At 59.8% G+C, this 11,769-nt stretch overlaps 2 protein-coding genes across 2 annotated transcripts; both read left to right on the forward strand.

The window, feature by feature from the left end:
- LOC141472628 (sodium-dependent serotonin transporter-like) lies at positions 1 to 7,552 on the forward strand. The gene is made up of 13 exons (XM_074159780.1): positions 1 to 220; positions 1,833 to 1,967; positions 2,100 to 2,319; positions 2,621 to 2,759; positions 3,039 to 3,173; positions 3,839 to 3,942; positions 4,200 to 4,327; positions 4,537 to 4,649; positions 5,047 to 5,178; positions 5,327 to 5,426; positions 5,641 to 5,741; positions 6,808 to 6,975; positions 7,472 to 7,552. The coding sequence occupies exons 1-13, from the start codon at positions 1 to 3 to the stop codon at positions 7,550 to 7,552; spliced, it is 1,776 nt and encodes a 591-aa protein (XP_074015881.1).
- Positions 7,553 to 9,531: 1,979 nt separating this feature from the next.
- C16H12orf76 (chromosome 16 C12orf76 homolog) lies at positions 9,532 to 9,915 on the forward strand. The gene is made up of 2 exons (XM_074159781.1): positions 9,532 to 9,640; positions 9,830 to 9,915. Exons 1-2 carry the CDS (start codon positions 9,532 to 9,534, stop codon positions 9,913 to 9,915), a joined length of 195 nt encoding a protein of 64 aa, XP_074015882.1.
- The last annotated feature ends 1,854 nt before the right edge of the window (positions 9,916 to 11,769 follow it).

An 11,769-nucleotide genomic window follows, 5' to 3' on the forward strand; every position in this document is an offset into this window, starting at 1 on the left:
ATGGCAGAGCAGCCCTGCCTGGTGCCCGCCGCCAGCCCTCCCCGGCAGGGCACGGTCCCCCACCCGGGTCCCCCAGCCAGCCCTGCGCCCCCGGGACCCCAAACCCACCCCAGGGACAAGTGGAGCAAAAAAATGGATTTCCTCCTCTCGGTCATTGGATTCGCTGTGGATCTGGGCAACGTCTGGCGGTTCCCTTACATCTGCTACCAAAACGGAGGGGGTAAGGACACCACCGGGGGTATTTAAGTGTTCTTTTGGAGAAAAGAAATCTGGTTTTCATCTTTCCGATGCTGAAAAACTCGCTGTTTCTTTCCTTTCTTTGTCTCTACCTGCTCCTCTCCGGACAGAGCAGTTTAGAGACCAACCCAACTTCTCCTGACATCTGTCTCTTCTTTGGTTTCTGTCTTTCTTCATTCAAAATCCTCTTCCATTCACTCCTTCCCCGGCGTCATTCACCCCTTCCCCAGCGCGGTAGCCGCTCTAGGATCACAAGAGGAAAGTAGCGTGGTCCAAACTGCATAAAAGGATTAAGAATCGGCAAATTCGGGGTGGGAGGCTTGTACCCTTTGTGATCTCGTGACTGCAACCCTTCCTGATGGCTCCTCTTTTAAAATAATCCTCCCAAGCATCCCAGCCGCCTGCCGCAGATCCCGGCCGTGCTGGACCCCACGGAGCAGCCCCGGTCCCCAGGACCGTGCATTCCCTGCACCGCACGGGGCTCGGGAGGTTCCCTCCCGTGAGGGATAACAGAAAGTTAAGATAAAAAAAGCTCCGTGAAGGAAAAAAAAAGAAACAACAACAACAACAAAATCCTTGAGTAAATGACATTGAAATAAATTGCTTTAAATAGAGCAGAGCAGAAAAACCCCTGGCATGGAAATTAAAAACGAGGAATGAAAATTTTGTGCTGTTTGCAAAAGCACAATTTAATTGCGAATGCCGGCATTTGGGTAACGTCCTCTATTGCTTGGGAAAATTAGAAGGAGGTAATTAGTACCATACTCAAGGCTAAAATGTGGATCCCAGGTGCCCACACAGAAGCACAGTTATTTGTGAGTTACTCCTGCGGGACCGGCGGCAAACTTTACCCACTCTTCATTGATGTGGTTCAGGCAGATCCTTTCCTCACCCGCTCCACGCACACAGGAGGGTGAGAAGTTCAAATAGCAGCTCCTGGAAAGGACAGCCGTGGTCCGCCCAGAGCGGGAGCGCTGATCCAGGCGGGTGGTGGCCTCATCCATCAGCCGAAGATGTTCCTGGAAGAGAAACCCTTGAGGGTGGAGGGCTCTCCGAGAGAGGAGCCGTGGGGGTTAAATTAACTAATCCCAACAGGGCTACTCTGACGAGCGCAGAGAACAGCCCCAGTCCCAAACCCTCCATGGGGTACGAGTGTAGCCCTGGTAAAGATGACATTGTTATGAATAATGCAGATTCCAGCGTTAATTACTTGTGTCTTGGGGTGACCGTGCATATCGAGTGGGATTTACTCCAAAACTCTTCTAGACTTGGGAGGTGCTCGGTGTCCCGTCCCCCGTGCCCTGATGGTTTCTATTGCTCTTTATACTGTCCTGGCCAAATGGCTAGGACACCAGTGGGGACAGCAGCCCAGGCAGGTGGGCCACTGAGCAAGGTCCTCACCTCTCTGAACCCCTCTGAACAGATAATTTGTAAAGCATCTTACAAATATGCATCCCTTGTCCACGCTCCTCCGTGACACATCCCGGCAGCGCTGGGAGGGATGGCAGTGGCAGCCCTCCATCCCCAGCCTGCCGGTGCCCGCCAGCCGGTGTGGGGCCACAGTGGTCACCACTGCTCTGCTCCTTGCCCTGCAGGAGCCTTTCTCATCCCGTACACGCTGATGGCTGTTTTCGGAGGGGTGCCCCTCTTCTACATGGAGCTGGCCCTGGGACAGTTCCACAGGACGGGAGCCATCCCCATCTGGAAGCGCATCTGCCCCATCTTTAAAGGTAGGAGACCCCCCCCAGCCCCGCACAGTGTTGGTGAGTGGGGCTGTGCAGGTCCCCACAGCCACGTCCCTGGGGACAGGGAGAGGGCTGGACCAGGGTGGGCTGCTGAGTTTGCCCCTCGTCTATCCCCAGGCGTCGGCTTTGCCATTTGCATCATCGGCCTGTACGTCTCCTTCTACTACAACACCATCATCGCCTGGGCTCTCTATTACTTCTACTCGTCCTTCTCGGGCACCTTGCCCTGGGCGAGCTGCGACAACCCCTGGAACACCCCCAACTGCACCAACTACTTCGGGAGGAGCAACGTGACCTGGACCGAGTTCTCCAGGTCCCCCGCCGAAGAGTTTTATACGTAAGTGCACGAATATGGATGATGTATTTAAGCTGGGGCATGTCCCCACAGAGGCACTGGGGTCTGCCGCGTGGGTAGCAGGATCGGGGCGCCTAGGAGCACGTATGCTACTGCCCATGGCCATCACGTGGGGATGCTCTTGGGGAGCTCATGGCCACCGTGCCCCGTGCTCCAGGGGAGAGGCGGACATGGAATTGCTTGCCCAGGGCTGAGCCTGCTCCCTGGCTGCCTGCAAGGGCAGAGATGGCAGCACTGCGCTGGCCTGAGACCCCTCCCCGGCCGTGGGGATCCCTGCCCGCAGGAGGAAGGTTCTGGAGATCCAGAAGTCTGGAGGTTTGTACGACATCGGGGGGATCCACTGGCAGCTGCTCCTCTGCCTCTTCCTCATCTTCACCATCGTCTACTTCAGCCTGTGGAAAGGGGTGAAAACCTCCGGGAAGGTAAGAAAGAGGGTTCCAGTGCCAGCCCTGGCTGGGCACAGATGATGGAGCCCTGGGCATGCAGCATCCCCTCCATGGCCAGGGCCAGGCAGGAGGGACCGAGCCCTGGTGGCATCTTGCAGCTCATCTGGCTGCTTAAACACGGGATATTGCCTCCTCCCCATGCCTCGGGGCCACCCTGGGCAGCCACCAGCGAGCCGGCCGTGCCTGACGGGGGTGGTTTGGGTGCTCGGTGAAGCAGCTCTGCCTGTGCTGGGGGCTGATGGTGCCTCCCTCCAGGTGGTGTGGGTGACAGCCACGCTCCCCTACGTCGTCCTCCTCATCCTGCTTGTCCGGGGGGCCACCCTGCCCGGCGCCTGGAGAGGAGTTGTCTTCTACCTACGCCCAGACTGGGGCAAGCTCCTGAGCACCGCGGTGAGTGTGCGGTGGGACATTCCGCCCCGGCTCTGGCTACACCCAGACCCCCTCCCCGGGATGGACACCCACCCCTGCCCATGGGTCTAGCCCCACCGCAGGAGCTGCAGGGTGATGGGGCCCTTGTTCCTACAGAAACAAGGTGCCCTGGAGAGGCTCTTGGAAATGTAAATCTATAATTGAATCACCCATCTCATTGCCACTGGGTTTTGTTTGTGCCCTGTTCTCCCCCCTGGCCTGACAATAGGCTTCCTGTGGATAATTAGCAAGCAGCACTTGAGAATTCTCATTAAAGGTAATCAGGGCCTCACTGCTGAACCTGCCTGGGCAGGAGTGGGCATGGGGGTCTCTGAGCTCCCCTCAACTTCGTCCCCTCTCTGGGCACAGGGGAGAGCAGATGCCACTGTTTAATTCTGCTGCTGCAGGACCCCAGGGTGGAAACGAGCTCCCTCTGTCCCACAGTAACTCCCCTGCTTTGGGGACATCTCGTGGGGGGACGGGGCAGGCAAGAGAGGTTTGGCAGCATGTACCAACAAGGACCCCATCTCTGCGCTGTGGGGTGGGCACGCCATGGAGTGGGCATGTCGTGGGGCACCTCCCAACCCCATCCCAGCCCCGGGGACCCCCTGCCTATTCTCCAGCCTTCCTGTTGCTTCTCCTGCCAGGTTTGGGTCGACGCTGCTGCACAGATTTTCTTCTCCTTGGGCCCCGGATTCGGTGTCCTCCTCGCTCTGGCCAGTTACAACCATTTCCACAACAACTGCTACCGGTGAGCTCCCGCAGCCGTGGGTCCCTGTGGGCACGGGGGCTGCACCGGGTACAGCTGCCGTGGGGCCACATCCCTGTGCCCCGTGGCCACAGCCTGAGCATCTTCCCCCATTTTCTTGATGGTTTTGGTTATGTGGGGACCAGGAGAGGGAACTGGTGGGGGTGCAGGCGACCAGAGTAGGTGAATCGGGGTGAGAGCTGAACTGGAGTGGGGGGGTTTCTGCCACAGGACACGTCTCCCTGCTTTCTGCCTTCCAGGGACGCGCTTGTCACCAGCACAGTGAACTGCCTCACCAGCTTCCTCTCCGGCTTCGTCATCTTCACCGTGCTGGGCTACATGGCCGAGATGAGGGATGTGGAGGTGGAGGATGTCGCGAGAGATAAAGGTTTGCCTGCCTCCAGCGTCACTTCCCTGTCCTGTCCCTGCGGTGCCCGGCTGCACCAGGGCTCCGTGTCCCCATCGTGGGTGGCGGCCGTCCCTGTATTTCAGCTGGGGCCAGGCACGGCCACTCTGGCTTTGGGGCATTCCTGCCATCACCCAGGGCTGCGCCAGAGGAGCCAGGGAACAGCAAACCGAACCAACGTTCCTTCCTAGGGCCGAGCCTCCTTTTTATCACCTACCCTGAAGCCATCGCCAACATGGTGGGCTCCACCTTCTTTGCCATCATATTCTTCCTGATGATGATAACGCTGGGGCTGGACAGCACGGTAGGTGCCTCTGTGGAGCATGACAGCGCAGCCGTGCAGCCTGGGGATGTGTCCCCAGTGGGGACTGGGGATGGACATGCCCTATGGCTAATAGCGGGGTGACAAGGGGAGCTATGGTCTTGGGCAGGAGGGCTCCAAGCATGGGGATGGAGGCCTCCAAGCCCAAGTCCTCCAAGCATGAGGACGGAGGGAACACCACACCATCATCTCCAGTGGGTGTGAGCTGGCCTCCCCCAAAGCCCGTTGGAGGGGATGGTCGCCCCAGAGGGAGGGGACAGGACATGATGTCCCCTCTGCTCATGGGCAGAGGGGCCCTTGGGAGGAGCAGGTTTTCTCCAAGAGCATGACCATCCCAACGCCAGCATTTCTCTACCCCACGCCGGCATTTCCTTTGCAGTTTGGGGGCTTGGAGGCCGTGATCACAGCCGTGATGGACGAGTACCCCCAGGTGCTGGCCGGGCGACGGGAGCTCTTCGTCCTCGGCCTCATCACAGTCTGTTTCCTGGGCTCCCTGAGCACCCTCACCTACGTGAGTACCACCAGGCACCGCTCCGCTCCCGTCCCCACCACACTCCTACTCGTTCCTCCAACAACCCCCGGTGCGGGACTTAGCCGAAGACGTTCTCCGCGTGCCCGCGGTGTCTGCCACCGCCCTCCCCTCCCCTGTGCTCTTCCAGGGGGGAGCCTACGTGGTGAAGCTGCTGGAGGAGTTCGGTGCTGGCTGCTCAATCCTGGCAGTGGTGCTGCTGGAAACCATAGCTGTCTCCTGGTTTTACGGTAAGAAGCCACCTCTGTTATGAAAAACATCCTTGCAGACACCTACAGAGGTATTTAACCTTACACACGTGTGTGAATGCCAGGGGGTTTGGGGGAAAAAACACGTGTGACTTCTGAGGAGGCTGGGAGAGAGCATGGAGGGCCTCGTACCCTCATCCCTGTACCCACATCCTCCGTGGGTCTCCGGGACCGTGACGGCTCTCTCCTCCGGCAGGGATACAGAGGTTCTCCCACGACGTGAAAGCCATGCTGGGCTTCACCCCGGGGATGTTCTGGAAGGTGTGCTGGGTGGCCATCAGCCCTGCCTTGTTAGCGGTGAGTAACTACAGCCAGAATTGAAGATGGGGTTGTCAACCCCACCCCGAATCACCCCACAGAGGAGCTGCTCTTCCCTCGCTGCTGCTGCCCAGCTCCCCGGGCACCTGGTCTTGCCTGCCCGGGGTGAATGAGCTGCCAGGAGGGTGGACCAGGGTCCTGGCCAGGGCTGTAGGAGCTTGTGCCAGCCCTCCCTGCCAGCTCCCCATGCTGCTGCTCTGGACACGGGTGACAAGCAGCTGCCTGCAGCCCCTGGGGCAGTGGGTTTCCCTGAGAAAGGGAGCTGGAAGTAGGTTTTCCAGCTTCTCCTGCAGCTCCAGGGCAAAGCTGGGAGCAGGTGCTGGGTGCTCACACGGTGCAGCCGTTTCATCGCCCTGGTCCCTGGCGCCCTGCGCTTGCACTGGCATGGCCAGACATGGGGACACATCTCTGATGGCACTGCGGCACCGTGCACCGGGCTGGATCTGTCCCCTTTGAAATGCCAGCTCCCCCAGCACTTCAAAGGCTGCCGGCTGCAGAGGCAGAGGGGTCTAATCTCCCCGGATCTGCAGGAGAAGAGGCCTTGTGAGGATTAATTACCGCTCTAGGCGCTTTGCCCAGGTTATTAAGAGAGAAGTATTATAATCGAAGCAGACAGCAAATTATTTCATTTCAGCATGGGGACGTGTAGCCTTTGCCGGCCACCATCCCGGTGGGGTTCGTTAGACGAGGACCTCCCAGCCCACACTTAGCGAGAGGTGGCAGTCTGGGAAATGTCACCGTTAAGAAAGCAGCAGCGGCAGTGGGACACGGATGGTGTTAACCTATGGAAAGAGTCGGCATCAGTGCCGGGGCTGGGGGGACGTCGCAGCTGATCTGCTCTCCATGGGGAGCCAACGGGGCTGGTCCACCAGGGATGCCACCAAGGAGCTTTCCTAGCCACCAATGTCACGTGCATGTGGGTTTTGGGGGCTGTACAGCCCTGCTGCCGCCCTGTGCCTGCTTGTGACCCACAGTGGGGGATGTCCTGCCGCGGTCCAGCTCCAGGAGCATCCTTCCCTAAGGGGCTCTGCTTTGCTCCTTGCAGTTCATAGTCGTCAGCTCCCTCCTGGACCAGCCGCCTCTGACGCTCTTCGACTATCAGTACCCCGAGTGGAGCATCTCGGTGGGGTACCTCATAGGAGCATCCTCCTTCATCTGCATCCCCTTCTACATGGTGTACAAGCTTGTCTGGACACCGGGCTCTCTCAAGCAGGTCAGGAGTGGGACAGACAATCCTGGGGACCCTGCATGGGCTGGGGGTGGGCAGGGACCCCCGCTTGGGGAGGGCTGGAGATCGGGGCCGGGGAACTGGGCAGATGGTTGACATGTCCTCATCTTCTTTGGCAATTAAATCACACCTGGAGAGCTGCTTGGAAAAGGGCTCAGAGGAGCGTGGCTCGATGGCCCGATCATTTTAAGTCATATTTCTGAAGCTGTGATTTTGGCTGGGCCAGGAGATGCTTTGTCAGCATGGCCCTGAAGGCAGGAGACTGTCCCCAGCTGTCACACCCTCCCCTCAGCCCGTTTTTGGGGTACCCCCTGCCCGTTGTGGTCTGCGGCAGGCTGACACAGCCCCAGCCCTACAGCAGGCAAGATTCTGGTGGGGATGGCTTCGGCACGCCATGGTGGGCAGCCCTGCGTGTGGCACCAGGTCCTGGTGCGGGAAGGAAACCCACTGGCTTTTTTCTTTGCCTGCTTACACCCTGCAGCGCCTCGCCGTCTGCATTCGGCCCGAGAAAACCACACGAGACCCTCAAGCAGAGGAGATGTGCATGTCACCCGTCCTGTAGCCCCGGTGGCACATCCAAGGGGACGCAGAGACTGCTTGGGCTTCCTGCTCCTGCCCCGACGAAGCGAGGGGACAGGCAGAAGAGAAGCTGCCGTCACCTTCCTCACGGCAACCGGCCCCTCGCCTCTCCCCCGGCGGCTGCACGTGCTGGTGGCATCTCCCCGGCCATCACCTCCCGTCGCGTCCGAGCATCCCGGTGGAAGCGGCACGGCCAGCACATGCCGGAGCCCGTTCTTGCTTCCGGCAGGAAAAACCTCTGATCCACAGCAGGGAGAAAGGGGACCCGCCGCTGAGTCCCGCCGGGCTGGAAGTCAAGGGGTGAACTCCTCCAGTTTGGGGGTGAAACCCCAGCTGCCGGTGATAGACGGAGGCGCAGCTGCGGAGGGATTGCTTTGGGGCGAGCAGTGCATGCCTTTAGCCGTGACGTGTATAAAATAAAGGTGATAATCAGTTTAGGATGATCAGATGAGGGAGAGGAGCTGAACCTCGCCGTGTTCACTGCAGCCGAGAGCACGGGGCTGGGCTGGGGGAGCCGGGGGGAGGCCCCGCTGCTGCCACACAAATACCTTGTTCTGTCGCAAAGAGCAAAAGTCTGGTAGACTAAAAAAAAAAAAAAAAAAGAAAAAAGTCCCAGAAAAGTGGCAGCCTCCAGCATTTGAAGAAGAAAAGACCTTAATAGATCTCATTTTACAAACAAGTATGGGGGTCAGGGTAACGCAGCCCTGGCGTGAACCAGCCGCCTGTCACGGCTTCCCAATAATGTCACATCACTTCCAGCGCAGCCCCACCATTTCTCAGCGTTTATTAGGCCCATCAAACACTTTCCAGCACCCACGGTCACCCCGGTGAAGGCAAAGCAGCAGCTCCCCCCAGCCCCCCCCCCCCCCCCCCCCCCCCCGGGTGTCACAGCCCTGTGCTGTTCTGCCACGGTGACAACTCACCGTCCCCTCCCGGCGGCTCCCGCTTTCCTTCAGGGTGATGCAGAACAGAACAAGAGGGAGCAGCTGGGAGCTGGGGGGGGGGCACGGGGTTGGGGGGAGACACATAGGGCTAAGGGGGGGACATGCAGCTGGAAGGGGCACACGGGACTGGGGGAGTACATGGGGCTGGGGGAGGACACATGGGGTTGGGGGGGTTGCACACAGGGCTGGGGAGGACATGGGGCTGGGGGATGCGTATGGGGCTGGGGGGCACACAGGGCTGTGGGGGTGGCACATGGGGTTGGGGGGCACACGGGGCCGGGGAGGACATGGGGCTGGAGGGCACACAGGGCTGGGGGGTGGCACATAGGGTTGGGGGGCACACGGGGCCGGGGAGGACATGGGGCTGGGGGGCACACAGGGCTGGGGGGTGGCACATGGGGTTGGGGGGCACACGGGGCCGGGGAGGACATGGGGCTCGGGGGCACACAGGGCTGCGGGGGTGGCACATCGGGTTGGGGTGGCACATGGCATTGGGGGGACACGGGGCTGGGGACATGGGGCTGGGGGGGGGCACACGGAGTTGGGGGCACACGGGGCTGGGGGAGTGGCGCACATGGGGTTGGGGGGACATGGGGCTGGGGGAGTGGCACACGGAGTTGGGGTGGCACATGCCATTGGGGGGACACGGGACTGGGGGACACGAACACACACACGGGGCTGGGGGGGCGGCTCATGGAGTTGGGGGCACACGGGGCTGGGGGAGCACATGGGGCTGGGGGGATACACGGGGGTGGAGGGGGACACATGGGGCTCAGGGTGACACGGAGCTGGGGGGGGGGGGGTGCGGGGACGCAGGGGGCGGGCACCCGCGTCCCCCAGCGGACGGGGGGGGGGAGAGGGGGGGGTCCCGGAGGGCAGAGCCCAGCCCGGCCGCCCCCGGTCCCGCCGCCCCCGGAAGGCCGGTGCGGACGCGGGGCGGGGCAGGAAGGGGCCGGGCCGGGGCCGGGCTCACAAAGGCCGGTGGCGGCGGGGCCGGGGCGGGTGTCGCGGAGCCGCGATGGCGCTGGCGACGGTGCGGGGCTGGGCGATGGCGGCACTGGCCATGCTGGCCCCGGGCCCGGCCGAGCGCAGCCGGCCCTACGCCGTGCTGCAGAAGCAGAACCTGGGTAAGGAGCCGGGGACGACGGACGGGTTACGCAGCTTGGGCGTCTTTCTGCTTGTTTTTCCTTTTATTTAATTTTTTTTTTAATTTTTTTTCTTTTTTTTTTAAAGCTAATTTTGGGGGTGAGGGTGGTGTGGGGTGTGTGTGTGTGTGTGTGTATGCACTCAAATCCTAACCTGTCCTCCTCCCGCAGTGCTGCTGGGCAGCATCCTCAGCGCCCTCCTCCTCACCATCATCCTCATGGCCGTCTGCGTCTACAAGCCCCTCCGGCGGCGGTAGCGGAGCGGGACCCGGCGGGGAAGGCGGGGGTGAGAGGGGGGGGGAAAAGCTCTGCCGGTCCCCGCCGGCCACCCAGCGGCGAGGGATGCTCCGATGTCGTGCGAGTGGCTCCACCGTGACGTCGCATTTAAGGACAGTATGGCTGGGTGCTGGAAATCACACGCCGGGGAGGGAAGGGGGGGCTCGGTGAACTGACTCCCGGGAGCCCCCGCCGCCGCAGCGAACCCCGGGTGGGTACCGGCAGGGTCTGCAGCAACGCACCTTCCTCCCAAAACCCGGCGTTTCGGAGATGCTGACCCGACACCGTGTCCCGCGGGCATCCCTGGTGTCCCGCGGGCATCCCTGGTGTCCCGCGGGCATCCCTGGTGTCCCGCGGGCATCCCTGGTGTCCCGCGGGCATCCCTGGTGTCCCGCGGGCATCCCTGGTGTCCCGCGGGCATCCCTGGTGTGCGGGGACCACGACCAGCCACGACATCCGTTCCCATCGGTGCCGGGAGCCGTCCTGGGTCAGCAGGAGAACACGGCCAGACTACCAACATCACATCGATTACACCACCTCTAATTTTGCTTTCTGATTAATTCAGTCCCTTGCCTGAACGCTGAGTGTTGAGGGGTTGTAGGGCAGCCTTCACGAGTCGTCTGAAGGTAAAAGCAGAGCCGTGGGGGTCCGGTACGTGCAGAAATACCGAAGCGTGAGCAGACCCCGGTGTCGCCGTGACAGGCTTGTCATCCCTGATGTTATTTGCTTTAATTCTTTAGCTAAATAGCCACGAGCAGCCTCGCACCCAGACAGCCACGCTGAACCAGTGACAAACTGGGGTGCGGACGAGGGTCTCCAGCTTGTGCTGAACACTCATCTCCTCGCAGGTGGATTTGTGCTCCCAAGCAGGTCACTGTCCGACAGAACAGGAGCCTCCCAAAGTCTGGAAGCTGGGCAGATGCATGGAACTGCTGGGCTCGGGCTCTCTGGGAGTGTTCCAGCTCTGGACAGACCCGTTCTGTGCATTTTCAATAACAAATTCAAGTGTTTACACTGAAATCACACTTGCGTAACGAATGCTGCTATTCCGTTTTGCACTGCCACGAGTAGTAACTGGATTTTTTTTTTTTTTTTTTTTTTGCTTATTAAGTATTACTTTGGTATTTAACATAGGGGTGTTTTGGGCTAGTAATTTATTTAGTATTTTTAAAACTTAACTTGCAGAACAACTGTGGTGACGGGTTCTCTAAAGCTTTGTGCTGCCTCCGAGATGTTTTCTGTTTGGTTTGTTTCCAAGGACGCCGACCGCTCTCACTGCAGCGGGGGATTCTCTTTGCTGCTGCTCTGGTAGTAAAATGACAGTAGATTGGCCTTGAACCGCTCTAGTTACTAATCTAAGCGAAACATAAGCGAGGTAACGCTGTTCTGTTGCTCTCTGAGCCTTTCCTTTTTTGATCACTGATTTTTTTCTTGGTCCTTCATCGGGTCTGCGCTGTTCGTAGAGGGATGGAAGGTGTAGTTTGCCGCTCCGGGTTCCCGGGAGCAGCGTTCCTGTTTGCATTCATCCTTCGCTCCCTGCTCTGTCCCTTTGTACAAATAAAAAGCTACGTAAACAATCCAGGACTCTTGTTTATTCATGGATGTTCTGTTTGTTATTAACCGGGCTGTACGGAGGGAGGAGGCAGGTTCCCTTTCCCATCTCTTGTAATCCTGCGGTTCTTACCCCCTTTTCCAGGGCAAGGGACAGGAGAGCAGCGCCCCAGTTCTCATGGATGTTTGTTAGCGAGGAACTGTCAACAGGAAACTGGAAAGGAAAACTCCTCCTGCACACGTAGTGCAGACACCAGCAGATGTTAACAGGTCAAGTTCGGTTA

This window comes from Numenius arquata, chromosome 16 (genome assembly GCF_964106895.1).
Source record: "Numenius arquata chromosome 16, bNumArq3.hap1.1, whole genome shotgun sequence".
Taxonomy (NCBI): Eukaryota; Metazoa; Chordata; class Aves; order Charadriiformes; family Scolopacidae; genus Numenius; species Numenius arquata.